General features: G+C 44.1%; 1 protein-coding gene across 1 annotated transcript in view; it reads left to right on the top strand.

The window, feature by feature from the left end:
- MAML2 (mastermind like transcriptional coactivator 2) overlaps window positions 1-5,899 on the top strand; it is a 209,303-nt gene extending 203,404 nt beyond the window's left edge. Inside the window, 1 exon segment of the mRNA XM_038156332.1 lies at window positions 1,161-5,899. Within this exon segment, the coding sequence (XP_038012260.1) occupies window positions 1,161-2,143 (983 nt within the window). The 3' untranslated portion in view covers window positions 2,144-5,899.
- The last annotated feature ends 13,877 nt before the right edge of the window (window positions 5,900-19,776 follow it).

Raw genomic sequence — 19,776 nt, 5'->3', positions numbered from 1 at the left:
AATGTGGAGCAGCTGATTGTGTGCAGAGAGAGCTCTCCACGGTGCCATCTACACTGGCTGAGTTTAAAAAGTGGTTGGTCTTTTTCAACCAGTCTGTCAGGGATTAATTCAATCTTGCACTGCATAAGCACTCAGCTTTCATGGTATAAATGACCTACTGTGGCCTCAAACTAGAGGCTACGTAACCAAGAAGTGAGCTTGTGTCGAGGTTTGTCAGCTGAAGGCAAGAAAATCCTCTCTTCTTGTCGTCCATTGGCAGTTGTTAGGTACAGGAAAATCCTCTGATGGACAGAATCAGCCAGGAGTGATAAATTCCTGCCAACCCATAACTTGTAGTTTTCTGATGCACAAAAGGGGATGTTCAGGTGCAGCAAGCGTTGGCACATCATGTGTGGCTCCCTCACTGGCAAGTCTGTTTCTGCAGGGGCAAATAGCCATAGCCCAGCTGGGAAGAGAATTTAGAAAGGGCATGTGTGGGGCTCACCAGGCACAGCACTGAGCCATGTCCCCATGCCTCCTCAGCCACCACGTGGGAGGACAGACACGTCACAGACTGGACTGAGCTCCTGTCCCAGCACACGGCTGCAAAAATGTGAGACGCAGTCTTGGCTCCTGCTGTCATCTGGGACCGACATTCCCAAACAAAAGATGGATACTGCTGCTACAGATGTCTCAGAAAGGTGGAGAAGGAGCCTGATGAAAGTGCCTCTCACTCCCCATTGTCTCTAGAGGGAGCCAGGGTGAGCCATGCCCTGTAAGGAAAAGTTCTTGATCTCTGATCACTTAGAGAGGCTTTGTCCTGTCTGAAGTGTTCTGTGCTTCTGTAAAGGAAGGCAGGAAAGTCTTCTCTCCTGCCCAGTGGTTCTGTCTGTCCTTCCCTGCTCCAATATTTCTCTTACAATGAGCATCAGTTTGGGCTCACATGCTCTCCTCTGAAGGGATGGAAAGACCACAGGTGGCTTAGTATGGACCAAACCACCCTTTGGATGATAGGCATCTTCAAGGCCTTGAGCAAGTTCATATGTCCTCTTAAGAGCAAAGTGTCTTCTTCAAGAAACTCTGCTCATAGAAAACTGGATTTTTGAGCTGTTGGTATTTGAATGACACCACATATTGATGCACCCACGCTTGTTGTAACACTTCTGTTTTCTTCTTTCCAGGTGGTTCACCAGCTGTGAGCATGAGCTCCAACAACATGTCCTTACCCAACCCAATTTCAACTCATAGCATCATGCCCCAGAGCTCCAGCCTCATGTCCACCCCTGCTGGAACCCGAATGCCTTCTGTTCCTGCTGCTCGGAGTTTGGGCTGCTACGGGAACCTTCCTTGCAACCAACCAAGCACATACAATGTGACTTCAGGAATGAACCAAATGCAGCCACACAGAAACCAAAATCAAGTTCTGCCCAGTCAGAATAACCCCATGGTGTCCCGACAGCAAACCATGACACAGGGGAACAACGGGGCAGCTTTTGGGACGGGGTCAGTGGTCAACTCTCAGCAAATAAGGCCAAGCTTGACCCACGGAGCGACAGGTATCCCTGCTCAACGGCCGGCCAATGTGATGATCACGGCTACTGCCAATGCCCAGAACTGGGCCCCACAAGAGGCTGCAGTGAAGCAGCAGGATGCACTGAAACCTGCAGGGGTCCGTTTCCCCACTGGCACTCCATATCCTAACCAGTCTTTGCAGCGCAATGTAGGCAACCAGCATTTTGCTCAGCGTGCATTGGCACCTCCTAACCAGTTAACGGCGGGAGTCCAAATGAGGCCCCCTCTAAACCAAATGCACCAGACTCTAAATGGACAATCTGCTGGCTCACTACGAGGGCTCAGCATAAGACCCAATCAGCTGAGAGGACAGACTGTGCCTACCTTGAATCAGCCAGGAACAAGTATGACACCGCCGTCATCTCTGCCATCAACCAGTTTCACAAGTACCAACCAAACCTCCCGGGCTTACCAAGGAAGTGACCATGGTAATGACCTAGCGTTTGACTTTCTGAACCAGCAAGGGGACAGTATAGGACCTGCGCTCAACAGTGACTCAGATTTTATAGATTCTTTACTGAAAACAGAACCTGGTAATGATGACTGGATGAAAGACATCAACCTTGATGAAATTCTAGGGAACCACTCGTAAGTGACAGTACTAAGATGGAACCAGATGAAGAGGCAGCAAGGACATTAGCTTTCTTTTTAGATGCCAACAACCTGCTTCATTAATTTACACGCCAGTGACTGGGCTGTCCTTTAAAATACAACATAGAGCAACTGCCCTGTTTGAAGAGTAGCTCTAGGAACAAAACTGAAGTGACAGTGTAAGTGATATTCCTGCCTGCCACAAAGGAGTGAAAACATGTCTATTCCCCAGAACTATGCCCAGCCCATTGCAAACTCATTGGTTCTTTTCAGAGGGGCTCTGGGGAAAAAACGTGTTCAGCTTCCCACACATGGAAGCACCAGACAGTGGTATGGGCTGTGGAACATCATTTCTCTGAGTGCAAGTAAGACCCCAGGTGGTCCACAGCTCTTCAGCCATCGTGTTCAAAGCCCTTTACTTCCTTGGGACTGCTCAGCCCTGAGAGCATCAAGCCCCATGTAAATCTCATGGCATTACAAAAACTGTTTACTTCTGCACAGTACAAACTTACATTTGCTTTCCAAATGAATTTGTTATAAACCCTGTACCTTTTGTAGCACACAGCAGGGTAAGTGGTCTCATCCAAGGGAAGAAAGAAACAGATCATCCAGCGTGTTATTCAGTGTGCCCTAGAGTTTGTGTTCTCCCTTTCATCAGTGTTTGCAGTGAGTATTAGAGGATGCTGCTGTTCTGTGCCAGCAGCACAGTCATTCTGGACATTGAGAGAAACATGAGATGAGCTACTTCCAAAGCTCAGGATCCTCACTTTGCCACCTTGCCCTTCCCCAGTGACTCCAGTGACTTAATAGCAACTTGAGTGAAAAGGGTGCTCATGATTTGTCCCTGACTATTCTCCCAGTCCAACTTAGAGGAGGGCAAATACCTAAAGTGGCTCAGCTAAGCGGCTGTCCTTGTTTTCATCTCAAATCATGGCGAGTATCAATCAGGTAGTTCAACCTGATCTTCTTCTCTCAAACAGGTTTAGGCCAGACGAAATGCCATCATCTACCTGCCTGGGGGGAAGCTGCCATTTTGATTGCACAGCATGTTAGTGCCATCCTGCTTTCTCCTCTGCCATATGGGGGGAGTTGAAAGAGTTCTGGTGATGGCCCAGGTCCCCACAGCCTCTGGAGTACAAGAGGCTCTGCCCCTGAAACTAGCATGCACATCAATTATAACTCACAGCAGGAGGCTGTGAGTTATATATGTATATCAGCCACATCTGTGCTTGTACACGAAACAGTTCTGGGGATTATTTCTGGGCACTGGATTCAGTCATCTGTTCTGGGTTTCGGGATGGACCAGCTGATATTGGCCTGAGCAGTTTCTGTGCATAGTAAGACTTCTTACTGGGGCAAGAACCATTCCCATGAGCAGTTTGCACCCACCTTGCCTTGAAGCCTAACAGAGCAGAGCAGTAAGGATACAGGCTGTCCCACACCTGCCAGGGAATAGTCTTGACTATATTAAATTCTTTGCTATAGACTTGGTCAGTAATGGCATCAGGAGGATATGATATGTCACTATAAAGCAGCTGCACAGTGATTCAGACAGGATTCATGGATGGGAAGAGATCTTGCAATTCAAATGAAAGTGCTGTTCTTTCAAATGATGCGGTGCAATGTGTTTCACAGCCTCCTCTGAATTAGCTAAAACTAGATGTGGCAAAGGAATACAATGCCTACGTTCACATGCCTTGGTGCCAAGAGGCATTGCTCAGCCCATGCAAGTGCTTTATTCATCCTTGTTAGTGGCAGTGGGATGAGAAGACTATTTGACAATAGCCTCTGCACTTATCTGACCTACTTCTTGTGAGAGGTTTTAATAAGGCTTTTCCAGTTATTTCACCATGTCATTTCAAATGGGCACAATTTTTCAGGATGTTTCAAGAAGCATCGTCACACAAACGAGCTCCAGCACCTCCACAAAAGGTGTAACATGGGCATTTAGTTAGATATGCCAGTTGAGGCTGTTCATTCCCAGAGAAATAAGAGGGACAAGGAAGCCTGCTGAAGAGTCCCTTCTGCCAACGCAGCTAGTGATCATTGCATACCTCTGCATTGTGTAACGTGGTGACTCAGGTGCCCAGAAAGCTTCCTCTTCTCCCCATTTTGGTTGGGGTGCATGCAGTCCCTTTGATAGGTCAGTACAAGTTTTTCCAAGTCTTTGAAGAGCTTTTCAGCTCAGGCCACTGGGGTCCCACCTAAGCTTGGAGAGATACAGATGCGATATAACAAATGTGTCCCATATAAATGGTGCAAAACTAGATTGAAGTGCATGAGTTTGAAGTGAAAGGAGGATTGGCTTCTCTGCTTCACACACTACCTGGCCAAGAGCAGGTCAGCAGTGACTGCCAGCACACTGGTGGGAACAGACAGCAGCAATGAATGCCGCAGAGGCCAAGGCTGAGTTGGTATCACCATGAGCAATGGGCACTGTAGTCTGGTAACTTCAACTACCCTCACATGCCATTCAAAAAGCCGCCACTGGTTTCTGTGTTAGGGTCAGACTGATTTCAAGGTCCTCAAAAGATGTAAAAAAAATTGTTCAGCTGAGGAGCTGGTCCCGAGGAGTCAGGAGTTGGACCCAATGGTTCTCGTGGGTCCCTTCCAACACAGGATATTCTATGATTCCATGGTTCTATGATATCATGCCATGGTGGACTCAATGCTGAGTGTTGTCCTGTTGGCCTCAGCCTGGAGTGCAAAAGACATGAGGCTGTGAGTGCCATCCCTGGGAGCAAAATTACATCCTGTCTTAAGTAAATTCAAAAAAGGTAGAGGCCATTTCCAGTCCTGTATATATATGCCTGATGCATTTGAAATGAGAGCTTGTGAAAGACTCTTGCAACCAAAACTTGAATCCAGTATCGTTTCTTCAGAACACTTGCATCTGAATGGAGCTAGTGTCTTTTTTTCCCCCTTTCTTTGCAATGGCTAAGTGCACTACCCTTAAAATCTATTTTTCATCATTGACTGGGCACTCTTCACAGTATTGGGTTGTAAATATAAAGAATTATTTGTTTTGTAAACTTTTGTAAAAACAACAACACAAAGTAATAATATTTTGGTAGGAATAATAAAAATCATATTATTTGGGTTATATTTATACATATGTGAAATAAATATACTATCAAAAAGTTGTATTTTATACAAAAAGTCAACTGTTACCTTTTGTATTCTATATACAAAGTTTTGTATGATATGATTGTTTATTTTTATCTGCAGATTTCAACTTTGGGTTTTGGGGGAGGGCAGAACGGGATCATGGTTAAATAGCTGGGTCTGACCCCAAGCTCACTGAAACCAATGGAGTTTTTCCATTGCCTTCACAGGGCTTTGAATAAAGCCTTTAAATCACCTTCAGATATGTTTCACATCTGAAGCTCTCTGGAAACCTCAACATGAAAACATTCCAGGTTTCAAATTTTTTCCCCGAAAAAGGCTTTTATTATTATAATTATTGTTATTATTGTTATTTCAGCTGTTGGGAGGCAGGTGGGACCTATGTAACTGTCATGTCCTTGTTGCATGTATGTCTGCTTTATATTTTCCCCATATTATAAACCAGTGTTTCTCTATACAGACTGAAAAGAAAAGTTGCTGTACAGAAATGTTTGTGTTTATGCATTTTTACATGTGGCTGTATATACCTCCTAGTACTATGCAGTGACACTTATTTGACTCCATTTATTTTTCACCTAAACATGAATAGTATGTTTTTCAGTAGCTATCAAAACTCTGCCAAGTAAATCAATCAAAATTATCCCAAGTGTCTCTTTTCTTACCATGAATTTTATATTGAATGTCTGTTTAGTCAACTGCTCATTCATCTGAGGATATTAAATTTTTGATATTTTAGGCGGGGGGTGAGAAAAGTGAACATCTGGCAGCTTCCAGGAGCTAAGCGTGCCTCTTTGCCAGAGAGCTGTGATGTTTTCCTACTGACTAAAGACATGGTTTCACTACCAGAAAAGGTTAACAAATAATGGTTAACAAAAAAGCTATTTTAGCTTGTGGTGAATGGGTTGATAGAATCTTGCAGCAGAGCAATTTGCCCTGGGATTCTGCAAAAATTGAAGCTGAGAATTGTGTACCTCCAAGAGTCAGTTAGGGGGCTGGCTAGGTCCCCAGGCCTGTGCCCTGCCCTGGATCGTACCCTGGAGATGTTTGCCCCACTCCTCTCACTATCAGAGACCCCTAATGAGAAGCCAGAAGTCAGACAACTGGCTTCTCCTTTCCTCCTTGCCTCCTTCACATTACACCTTGTTCTAGCCTAAAGAGATTCCAGCCTATAGAGATTCCAGCATGTACAACATCACACTGGGTTGCAGGCTGTTTCACACAAGCATTCATCCCTACCAGGCTATTTTTAGAAGGTCAGCCCTGAGGAAGTGTCCCGTTCCTCGAGAGGCTTTCCGGGCTCCATCTCCAAGTGGGCGGCTCTTCCTGCCCCATGAACTGAGCAAAGGGGTGGTGGAGGGGATGTTTCCAAGGGACAAATGTCAGCACATCACTGCCTGTGCTCAAAGGCTGCCTTGTGCTATTTTGAGATGTAGGGGTAAAAAAAAAAAAGGGCTCCCCACATCTTAACTGCTTCACTGCTGGTGGTTCACAATCAGAGACTGCCATGCAGCACATCCACCCTTTTAGTCCCTGTCTGCTCACCTTCCCCTACAGGATAAGTGGGAAGGCACCTCCCTTGGGTGACCCTCACAACACCAGCTTTACTGGCTGCTGCCCTCTCAGGTTTTTTGCTTATGTCCCTCCATTGTATCTGACTCCTACCCACAAATGGCTCCTTTGTCCTGCCCTGGAGCCTGGTGCTTTCACAGGAGGGATGGAGGAGGATGCTGGCAGATGCCTGGTGTCCCACTGCAGAAGCTGTGCCCACACTCCCAGTCCTGGGTGGACATGCTGAAGTGAGGAGGTGCCCAGGAGGTGTGGCTCTCTTGTCACTTCAGCATTTTCAGCACGGGTGATGGAAAGCGCTTCTCTTGCACTCAAGGGGGAGAATAAGGCACAGTCCCACCTATCCAAAGGTAAACCCAAAGCAAATCAAGAAACTCATGTCCTAAAAGTTTGTCTTTGTCTATCTCAGCTGTAAAGGTAAAAGACAAGGCAGACAGGATGTGGGAGCATCAGGCAGGGCTGCTGCCCACCAGCAGAAGGTACATCTTTGTCAGTGAGCTGAAAAGCATCCTGGGACCCCTGCCTGTCCCTGGAGTATGGTTGTCTGTGCCACCAGGCTCTGAGTCCCTGGCAGTGCTTGGGGACCATGACCACCTTCTGATGTGGTCTTCAGGGCAGCCAGGACAAGGGTGAAGGGAAGGAGAAATCTTGACTCCACGTTTCAGAAGGCTGGTTTATTGTATTATGATATATATTATATTAAAAAAACCACACACTATAACTATACTAAAAAGAACAGAGAGAAAGATGCATCAGAAGGCGAGAAAGGAACAGAAAGGAATGTATAACAAAAGCCTGTGACTCCCAAAGAGTCTCAACCAGCTGCCCCCTTGATTGGTTATTAAGTAGAAACACCTCACATCGACCAATCTAGGAAGCACCTGTTGCAGTCCACAGCAGCAGATAACAATTTGTTTACATTTGTTCCTGAGGCCCTCTCAGCTTCTCAGGAGAAGAAAATCCTAACAAAAGGATTTTCATAAACATGTCATGGTGACAACCCTCCTACAGGTCTCACAACAAAAAGCCATTCCCACTGCGGGTGTAGGACGAGAGGGATAAGATAGTATAAAATACAAGTCGCCCTGTGCCAGAAAATGTCCCCAGGCCTGTCTCCTGTGCCCAGAGGGATGTAGCCAGTGAGGCCACGTGGAGGGGGTGAGTGGTAGTGAATATTTTCCCTGCCTGGCCAAATGCAGCACAGCAGGAATTGCACCAGGCCCAGGCAAGGGCTGACCTTTCCCACTGCATCCAAATCACTTGGTGGGAACCACTACCAGCTCGGGCAGCACAGCCAAGAGCGCTGCTCCCTCCCACGGCAGCATGGAGGTCTGGCAGCTGCAGGGACAGGGATGACATGGACAGCGATTCCTCCCGCCACAATAGAAGTTTCAAGCATGGTAAAAGCTTACTTCATTCTAATTTTTAAATTAGGCATTTTGGGTCAAGAAAAGGTCAGGCAAGCTGAAAAAGCAGGTTGATTAGGACTTAGAAATTTCATCTTTAGAAAACCAAAACCAAAGCCAAACAAAATAGAACAAAAAACAAACAAACAAAACAAACACAAAAACATACAAAAACAAAACAAAACCAAACAAAACAAGGCAAATCAAAAGAAAACCAAATCAAAACTAAACCAAATGAAACTCAACATGAAGTAGCATTCGGCAAACTGGCATTTTCATTTCAAGAAGCTCCTTTAAAAGAGCCAAAGCTTAGATGACTGTTTTTCCTGTAATGACCCAGCCTCCTGTGTGCTGAAGAGTGAGCACCCAGTGCCCTTGTGGGTGGACACATGTGTGTTGTTGGTGTGCTGCACGCCTGGGTACCAAGGCTGCATGAGCTGCTCCAGCAGCCTCAGGACAAGCAGTGGCAGAGGCAGCCTGAGCCTCCCAGAGCAGCCGGGATAAAGCTCCCCTTGGCTGCGCTGCCACGTGCCCGGTGAGCAGCTCCCTCTCCCCAGACTCGTCCTGCATTCCTGTACATGGCTTCAGACAACAATGATGCTCTATCTACATTTATTTTGGAGGGCTGCCTCACATGTTTTCACTCTGGTTGACTGGTCTGCCCTGTTTGACAGGACACAGTTGTTTGGTTTTATCCTTCTTGTCCAGGAACATGAGGGAAACCCTGTGGTGCTGTTCAGCGTTTGGGTGAAATGCTGAGTATAGGTGCATCCATGCACTCCTGTTGAAGTTAGCAGATCTGATGGCAAAACCTATCCCTCAGTATCAATTGGAGACGAAAGGTAATGTTCCTAGTTGTTGTGAAGTTCTATGAACATCATGTAAGGGCAGGGTTTTTCCTTGATACCATTATATTGGAGTGTCATGGTGAAAATAAAACCAGGGAATGTATTCAAATCACCTTTTGTGCTTACCTGGCCTCCAAGTACAACAGGAAAGTTCCAATCTAGAGGCCTTTTTCTTTTTTTCTTTTTAATTCAATTAGTTTCTGAAGAGGTCCTAGCATACCAGCTGCTGAGAAATATTTATTAGAAATTATTGTAGTATTGTTTAAGGATCTGATATGGAAACTTCCTTCTTGTAGATGTGGCCTGTGGGGTTAGTTCCATAAGCTGATTTCATGAACAAGTGGGCACACATAACAGTCAGATTAATATATGAGTATAATTCGTATACCAATGACATTTCCATCAGTGAAAGACATCTTTTTCAAGGAAAAATGTATGGGGAACTCCGCAATTTGGCTGCATCTCATCAAGTTTATTTGCGAAGGAAGCTGATGAGTTTTCCCAAAGTGCAGTTTTTAAAAAGAGAAATGTGTCAGAACCCACATGAACCCACATGACATATTATTTGATTCCTCAAATTTAACCTTGTCTTTAACCAGGCTCCCAGTATGTGTACAGCAGAGGCAGGAACCCCATGTGTGTTTCCAAAAGGCTGATCAAAGCTGCAGGGCTGTGTGGTGTCCCCATGCACAAGTGAGCTGCAAGTTAACTGCATTAGTACAGCTAAAATCAGGATTTCATGCATAACACGCCCTGAAAGCTAACTTTTCCCTTCATTTAAGTAGCAAATCCACTAACCAAAGAGTTTGCCCATAGTTGTTTGGCATCTTTATATTATTATATTATTATATTATTATAGCCACACTGGTCTTGATTACCTGTGTGGATCTTACTAGAGTAAAGCCATCACATGATAATCTTATTCATTATCTTTCCCTCCAATACCAAAGACTTAATCTAGTGTGTTTTACCATATAAACTGCTAGCTTCTGACATACAAATACCAATAGACCATCTGTTTATACTGGGGAGTTTAAAATCTCACAGAAAATATATGGAGTGCTTTAGAAGGTTGCAAAGAGAAGCTTTCAACAGATAACAAGATAGTGCTGTTTAAAGAAGTAAACCATTAAAAATGTAATTAAAAAAACCTTTTGTGAAGAACATTTCATTAGTTTCTCAACATTGAATATAGTCTTTTTATAAGTGACTCAAGAGCACAAATCAGCACAAAATCTCAGAAATGTTCTTTTGTTACATCTGTCTTTTTAACCCTCAGTAGTGGCCTATTTTGGCTTCCCCTTTTGGTTTTCTTTTACAAAAAATTTAGAATTGAGTCTTTTTCATACACTTTACTGTGCCTCCAAAGCCTCCTGCTATTAGATTGGTTTTAGCTTTCAGCAAGTGAGAGTGTGCAATAAAGAAAAATTTCCCAATGGCCACCAACACCGCGGCACAGCGTAGCTGTGCACACGGATGACAGATTAGCTCCAGAAATGCTACTTTTTATTAAATTATCTAAGCTTTCATGAGAGAATTCTTTCACCAGGCTTTTACAGCCTTTGATAAAAGGCAAGATTTTCGATAAGAAGCCCAAAGCCCAGCTCCCATGCCTACATTGATCTAAATGATGTTGTCTGGCCCTCAGATTTTAGCTTGTAGAATAGTGCCATCCTGGAAATATGATGTAGTCCAGGCAGAAATAAGCAATGCAAATAAACAGAAATCTAGAAAATATATGGAGAATAATGAAGGTTCTTTAGCCTGAAGAAGAGGAGATTTGAGTGGGAATAGGAAAGAGAGTCTTTGAATGGATAGATCTTTGCTGCCAGGGTAAAAGATTGGGTATTTTCCATAATGATCTCTACAGGCCAAGAAAGCATGGCTTCAGGTTAGATGCCAGGTAGAATTTTGTAACGGGAAGGATAATATGAGGATAGACTGTCTGAGGAGGGTATGGGGTCTGAAGCTCCTCAGGACCTGCTTTAGGCAGCTGTCAGAAATGATACTGGTGTGGTTATCTGTCTTCAGCCAGTGGAACAGACTAAATGTGGGTCCTCACAGAAAGGCTGCAAAATCATTGAAAACAAGTGAAAAGTTTTCATGTTGAGGAAGGAAAGGGGGAAAAAATGGGTTTTGGGGCTTAAGTCAATGAATACTTACCAATTCATATGAACAGCAATGCATCCCAGCCCACTTCCCATCCTGTAAGGCAGCTATTCAAATCCCACTCTGCTTCTACACTATGAAAAACCAGCAGGAGGCTTGAGAGAGATGGGTTTGTCCCAGCTGTCATGTCTGCCCCTTCAGATGTTTTCCTGGGGAGTGAAGTTAGAGAAATTTTCTATTTCAGCTGCCTTTCCTGAAGATTTTGATCGTGTGCTTGCACTTTTGTGTTAAAGTTACCAGATCAGGCTGGCTAATCACAGCAATGATCAGAAGCTCTCAGAGATACCCGAATCCAGCCCGGAGCATGTCTAAGTTGATGTCTTTGTTCACTTCACAAAACTAAACAGAGTACCTTGTGAGAGGATTAGGTATCTGCAATTCAATCCAGATGATTGCTTTATTATGGAAAACCATCCCTCTGCATACCACCCAGAAGGACAGGCACCACAGGATGATGTGGTACCATGGGCTCCTGTTCCACCCCAGCTGAAGCTGCAGGCTTTAGAGGCAGAGTTAAAAGAAGATGTACTGCTGCTGCAGGAGAGGGGCTTAACAGCGTGTGAACACCATGTGCTTGTAGAGGTATTTAAAGGATTAGGGGAGAATTAAATGTTTGTCTGTCTTTGTTGCTCAGCACAGCTTCAAAGGTGGAAGACAACAGATATTAAAGAAGATATTTCCCCGTCTTTAAATACCGGAAGGAGACTCCTAAAACAATAGCAGGGAAATGCAGGCATGACCTAACAGATTTATAGACAAAGATGCTGGACAATTCTTATTGGATGGGTGAAGAGCACGCTATTCTGCAGTATAAAACACTGATATGAAGTTCACAATTTCAAATACTGGTGAACAATGGAGAGTCTTTCTCAGAGAGGTTATGACATTAAATCAGATTTTTACTGAACTGAGAAACTTGCAGCTTCACAAACAGGGCTAAAGGGGTCTCAAGATACCTTGGCATGCCCCTGATACCAAGCTATTCTGCACAGTTTAGCCAGCTTTGGGGACACGGGCTGCAGTATCTGCCCCCAGGCACCAGAACTCTGCCCAGGGCAGCCACTCTGCTCCTCACTGTGGCTGCTGCTGCACGCTGGCTCCAGGCCCTTCTGTCTCCAGCATCATCCTCTCAAAATACCAGGTCCAGTGCTTCTGAAAGCATCTTTAGAAGGCAGACCGATGGCTGATTTCTGCATGAGGGAACATCTCTTCCAACTGCATTTGGGAGTTTTATGGATTATTCTTCTTCACTATCATTCTTATTTGATTCATTACAGAAAGGGCAGAGCAAAGGCGAAAACCTCACTCATTATATATTTCTCCTCTCCTGTTCCAGCCTATTTCTCTGAAAGATGTCATCACTGAAACAGTTAATTGGGACTTGTGGCAATTTATATCATCCTTAGAGAATAAAGGAAAATTCTTTGTAACAGCGAACCTCATTCTGAGCAAACACAGCCCTGACTTCCTAGGCTGCCCATCACCTAAAACAGCTGCATTATTTGTGACTTCAGAGGCCCCACGGTGAAGAAAATAACTTTATTCATCTTCACTGTCATCATAGTATAAATTTGAAGTTTATTCGAGTTTGTGTTACATTTAATGAGAGTGGGAATATGCTCCCTAGAACATTGTACAGGTACTTTTACAATGTGCACTGAGCTCAGATATTCAGGTTATTGAGCAACATGTTCATACAGCCAAAGGCTTTATATCTTGTCCGTGAAGAATGCTGGAGCAGAACAAGGACATTTCTCTCCTTTTCTTCTTTTCCATTTTAAAAGTGAATTAATATCTCTTACTGGGGACACTGGTCCATCCTACATTAGGGTTACTTAACCCTTGCCTTTGCAATGGACCCTTGTGATCCTTTTCTGTGAAGGGATCAGACCTTCATTTTTTTGGAAGCACGTATTCATACTCTACACTCTGTCTTTGGGGTAAAAAAGTGACTTCGACTTGGAAATTCCTCTCTGCTTTGGTTGAGACATTGAATGTTAAACCTCTGTTATTATACTTCTCAGTTTCTTTAGGTTGGAAAGCACATTGGCAACACTCCAGAATGACTGAAGCATCGAGGGAGCTATGAGGCACGTGCTGATGGTTCAAGTCAGGGCTCATTCTGAATTCCTGCTGACATCAGGCACTGCCAACACCACAAAGCACCTCTGCTCTCTGCAGTTGCTTTTGTAGCAGAGTTGGCCAAAGCAAACATGTCCCAGCCAAAGCGTCAGCCTCCAAACTGTCTCTGCTCCCGAACCACCTGAGCTTGTCTGTCAGCATGCTGAGGATGGGCTGAACCTGTTGGCAGAGCAGCAGCAGATATTACACAGTCACAGCTGAGCTGCCAGAGCAGTTGCACCTGGGAGATGATGGAGGACTGTGCATCATGTCACCATCCTGTCACACCACCCTGGGGCCCCCATGAGGGACAGAGGGATGCCATCCCTGAGCAGGGAAAAAAAAAGAGCAGTTGCCTTAGGCTTCTTTGTTCTCCCTCCACAGGAGTGCTAACATATCCAGCACTAAAACTCACTTCTCATCCTTCTCCTTCCTTGTTAGGGTCAAAAATTCCCCAGCTTAGAAATGAGGGCTAGCACTTCCTTCATACACCACCAGCAGTGTATGTCCCTCTCAGTCTCCCAAACTGCAGGGACCTGAGGCCCCTGTCCTTCAAGGGCAGGAAAGGATACTGGATTGTGCTCCTTTTCCTTATCTTTTGAGCCAAACACATGAGACAGCAATCCTTTTGAAACATCCGAGACCCCAGTCATACAGATGTGCACCAGCAGAATGAGGCTATTAAGATCATCAAAGTCTCTGAGTTACCGTACTGAAGGTTCAGCGGTGACTCACTGTAGATAGCAGCAAGGTAACTTATTACATTCATGTAAGCTTCATTTTGGCCTTCAAAAACTGCAGGAGCTTATATTTCAGCACAGGGTAAGAGCAGTGGATATCCAAATGCTGAACTATGACCAGAAGCTGCATATTTGGTGTTGCTTGCGAAGCCTGCCCTTATGTGCAGGCATAAAACTGGTTTCTAATTGCACAGTTCCTTTTTGCTTTTTGCCCTGAACCTTTCCTGCATCCAGTGCTGAGATGGGATGCCTGAGTGGGATCCCTGTAGGTTATACTGGAAATGTGAGAACCAGGCATTTCCTAACTTTTGGTACATGTGGCATTGCATCCTAAATATTTCTTTCATACATTACCTTGGTGAATACAACACAAATTGATGAATTTATCAATCAAACAAGGGGCAGAATGGATAAAAGCTGTCTGCTCCTTTCATGAGCTAAAGCCTGCTTCAGGAGGAGGGCAGTGCTGTTCCTGCCTAGGAAAACAGGAACAGTAACTAGTGCTTTCAGTACATGTCAAAATTAGAGTCTGAGACCACTTGCAGGACACTGCAGGCTCCTTTAGTTGTGCACTTCCCTGCCTAGCCACTCACTACCACCTTCTTGGGAGAAGCACACACTCTCCAGCTGTCTGGTGCTCCGAGAAACATTGCCCAGCATCCTCATACTGGGTGTGTGATGGTCCTGGAGTCAATGGGAAACAACTCCATGGGTAGGTCCACATTGCTAAAATATAAAGTGGTCAGGGGGATGCTGGCCATGGAGCCAGGTGGAGCAAATTGGCTTCTGCTCACACTAGAACCAGTTCCTTCTGGAGCAGTCTTGCTTCATTCCTGCAATACTCAGCCTTGTTCTCCTCCAGCCCCATCAAAGACTTGTGATCTGCCTTTTCCAAACTTTAGTTCCATTGGAAATGGCAATAAGCTTCTTCCCTCATTGTATCCATGGGCTAAATGTGTCTTCAGTATCTTGCTGAACATTTTCTACAGCTCACACACTGCAGACAGGTAACATACACAGAGCAGACAATCAAACACTCTCAGATACTTCATTCTTACTGCGCTCACTGTTAAGTTTGCAACTCCCCAGTCCTTTCATCACTAGAGCATAACACCCTGTTGCTTTTAAAAGAAAGTATGAGCCTTCCACATAGAAATTTGAGCCATCAAGGTAAATAAAAAGGAAACCAAAAGGAATTAAATTTAAATTAATTTCTACTGTGTTTTATATTCTAGAAGTGTCCTTCAGATCTTACCATCAAAATTTTATTGTGTTTCATTAAAACACTACCACAAATGTGCATCTTCCTTAACAGAAAAGGAAGTATAAATGCAATAAAATCAAGTATTCTTAACCATTTCCCTAACTGTAGCTATTAAACATAGCAGCTGCAGATTAAAATCTCACTTTAAGGAGTCTGTGTGCACATAGGCAATATAGACAGTACTATTTCAGACAATGTAGACATAAAATTACTAAATTTTAAATGAATGTTTGCTTGGAAATTGGTGTATAAATCAGGACTGTAAAACACAACTTTGAGATTTAAGAGGTACAGAGACTTTTCTTCTCCATATGAACACCTTCTCCCATCTCAGAGACTGCAAGTGCTGAGACTTTAGACACCTTCCTAATGTCTGACAGTACCAAACCAATTCTTACCCCCACATAATTCCTTCCTGCCTGATCACCCTACTGCTTCTGGAAATGTATTTATTTCCAGTAGTAGTGGTTTAACAAGTGTCAGAATTTTCAATTTAACTCCTGTGAGTAATTCTTTCTTACTTCATGTTTGCCAGATTGAAGACCATTACACAGATGCCAAGGAGCTGCTGGAGTGCAACAGCCCAAACAGCCGGACAGCTGCTGTGATGTATTTAGTCCTTCAGGAGAAAAGATGCTTTATTTGAATTGACACACAAAATTGATCTGTGTGTTCTGCAGCAAGCAGTGGAAGTCCTGCCCCTAGAGCCCAAGGCCTGCAGCTCTCCAGGTGCCCACAGTCCTCAGGCTCCCTGTCTGCTCAGCACTGCAGTCCGTTCCTTGGACTCTGCTGGTACCATCAGGTAGCTGTAAGCAAACTCAAGCTATGGAGCACTGCAATAATGCACAGGCCATCGAGAATTAAAAGCATCAGGCAATTAAAAGCCAGGTGAATTGTGTGGTGACTCCAGCGGACTGTGCACACTGAGCACACACGGATGGAACGTGATGTACTCATTAGCCTGTGGCATATTTCATGCCTGACTGTTCTGTGGGCAGCCACGAGCTGGTGTTGGGAGTGAGGGCAAGAAAGCAGTACACAGACAGAGCAGCAGGAAGAACAAAACAGCGAGCCCATCAAAAGTGCTTCAAAAACAGGTAACAAGCTATAGTCTACTCCAGGCTGAGTCCAGAGCCCCATGTCTGTAGCACCTTGCATCAATAGGTGCATGACTGCATTAAAAAAAAAAAACCCAAAAAAAGGGTTAAAGGGTCATGGATCATTTGCTTCTGTTTCTATCAAACACAGAGGGGGGTGCAAGGCAAAAGCACTGTCAGGGTGCCATCATAGCCTGTCCAGAACCACACTGTGGGTGAGCTGAGGTGACCATTCTGATCAGGTTAACCAGAAGTATAGTAACTTTGGAGGCACAGTGACAATTTCAGTGTAGCTATAAGTCCTAAGTCCCTCTCTTGGTTTTGACTAGTTTCCAACTTCAAAAGCACAGGCATTATGCAGCAGCAGGACCAAATCTGTGCATGTACCCTATGACCATCTTGTAACAGATGTTCTTGCAACCACAAGCAGCTCTAGCTCCAAATCACAGCCACAGTGAGTTGTTCTTCATCAACCTCTCTGCCTGTGCCAAAGCTCTTGCTGTTTCTGACCTCATACTTTATCAGCTGATGGGGCTTGACAAAGGAACACATGTCACCTCCAGTGTGATTTGATGATCATACATCACAGTGGGATCTCACCAGTGACAATCCGCCCTTCCCAAGGCACTGAGAATCTTTTATCGCCTGCCCACTGCCCTGAAGCTGTAGATCAAGAAGACAAGAAAATGTAATAAATCTCAGAACCATTTTAGTGAATCAAAGGAGAGACAAGGGTGTCTCTGGCTGTGTGGTTTTCAGAACAATTATGGGACTGAGTCATGCTGCAAATTTTTTGGACTCATTGATGGGAACTAGACTAGAGAAGGCACAGTGTGTGAAGCTGACTTTGCCATGAGCCATTTAATGTGCTAAGAGGGCACAGGAATATATGAGTATAGTGGCAAAAATATGAGAGATCCATAGAGCTGCAGCAAAGAGAGCTAGTTTTAGGATGGATAAGATTTTAATGTTGGGATTGGAGCAAAAGGGAAAGGTGATCATTTTCAGAAGGGTTTAGGGCTCTGACTCCCTTATTGTTCATAGGCCTTTCAACCATGGGATGAGCCGTATGATGGGAAGAGGGGAAGGGAGGGGAATGTCTGATGAGCTGTACCATGTAAGGACAGGCTATGATAAAGACTGCAGCAAGAGAGCAAGTTTTCTCAGAGGGGACTATTTGAGTACACGATCCTGCTTCATGGTCTACCCTTTGACCACTGTAGAAACATAATTCCTCCTCTGCTCCAGGGACATTTAGTCAAGCAGTCACAGACCATGGCCAAACATCCTCACAAGACCCCTGCAAAAGGTTATGCCAGGGTATCCGGGGTGTGTGACTGTCCCTAGTTTTGGTGAGCCCCACGTGTGAGACACAACAGACCTGTGTTTGGCTGTGCAGCAGCAAAGCTGAGGAACTAATCCAGGAATGAGAACATATGGATTCATAACATCTGGCACATTGATATAGCAGATGTATGGACCACACATACGTACAGAGCTAGAAAGCCCTTAATTCAACAGACACATAGTTTAAATACATGGACACAGAATAGAATCTCACTTTCACCCAGAAGGGCTGAAGCAAAAGTCTTACTTCCCCTCACTTAATCATGTTTTACATGTACAAATATTATCCTCTTTGTGCTGTGTTCACCACAGCTTTGACAGCCTCTAAACACCTAAGAAAGCCTGGGGCTACATATTTTTCACTTTGTATATGCTAAAACCACATACAATTTCAGGAAATATTAGAGGATGTCTGTTTGTCTTTTACTTGGAATTTAACTTTTACACCTTTGATTCAAGGAAGCTCCTTGTCATTCTCTCTTTCACATGTCACTCAGCTGTGTCAGCCACATGGTATTAAAGATGAACACAGATAATTCTATTACTTATCCATGATGTTAATTTTATTTTACTGTTTCCTGTGTTGAAATCACAAAATGACAGAACATTCTCTTATTAAAAACATAAAAAACAAACAAACCCAAATCCAAATGATGATACTTGTAAGATAATGGTAGGGGATGTGGCAAGCAAAAGTAGGTTAACAGACTGAACGACACTTATTTTGCATCAGTTATACAACAGTCTTGTGAATTGTCCTTAATTGGTTTTGGTTATGTCAGGCCTTTATTTAATTCCCCATCACTTTTAAGAGCCCTGAGGAAACACCCTTCACAGAGAGAATATTCTGACTGACTTTGAAAATGTGGTATTGTTGAGCAGAAAGACTCACTGAGCAGACTGCTAGTTTCTTTCAGCAGCAGGAGAGATGCAGGAGGTGATTAGCTTTGTTCTCATTTACAAAGCACCAGTGGGAATTTCTAAAGGGTTTCACAGGCCCTGGGGATAAGGCCAAGAACAAAACAGGGCAGTGAAAAGCAAATAGAGCACTTCATCAATAAACTACTTAGAGATGCCACATCAATAGCAAATTAGAAAGAAAGGAAGGCATTCTAATACCTTCACATAGCAATGGAGGTTTATATATTGTTTTTATTCCTACTTGACTTTTTTTGAGCAACTGCACTTCTATCAAACTAAGCTTAGCAGAGGGAATAGAGGTAGTACCAACTCACCACAAGGCTATTTGATAAGATTTGAAAGGGAGACATGCACTGCTTTGTGCTAGTTCTACAGCGCTGACCTCTCCCAAGGGTTTCTACTGCCAGGAACTCCATCCCCGGAAGGGCTGGGAAGAGAGCACACCAGTGGGAAAAGGCTACCAGGAACTGCCTGACAGCTCAGCAAAGATGCTGAAGTACTGCTGCCACAGCACCCCCTGGCCGCATGTCCCCACAGAGGACACCATCTGCTCGCTGGACACAGGCGTGGATGGAAAGCTAAACAGAAGAGGCAGAGAGACAGTTTGCCATTCATACCTCGGTTTTTATTAATAAATGGTGCTTCTAAAATGTTCATTGCCCCTAACCAGAGGGAAGGAAAAAAGATGAACATTTTAAATAATTTTATAGCTGGTACAAAATCAGCACAGGTCTATGGAATTTTCAATTGTAATGATTTTCAATTGTAATGTCAAGGCATTTTGTTTGGATTTTAACGCTGCAATAAACCACTAGCAATTAGCTTATTTTTCGAACAAGGATCTCACTTTTAACCATAAAACAGAGTTTTCATTTTAGAAAAGCCTCCAGGAACTCAATTTTCTAGGCTGAAACCTTCCATCCCCCAAAACTCATTTGCCAATTTGGTAGCTTTTTGCTCAGAAGATCAAATGAAAAATACAAAAATAAACCCTGCTTCAATTAAACTGCATTTTCAAGTTTAAACCTG

The sequence above is a fragment of the Motacilla alba genome, chromosome 1, assembly GCF_015832195.1.
Source record: "Motacilla alba alba isolate MOTALB_02 chromosome 1, Motacilla_alba_V1.0_pri, whole genome shotgun sequence".
NCBI lineage: Eukaryota > Metazoa > Chordata > Aves > Passeriformes > Motacillidae > Motacilla > Motacilla alba.
Note: the sequence above shows the minus strand (reverse complement) of the source record. Positions and strands in the feature narration are given on the sequence as shown.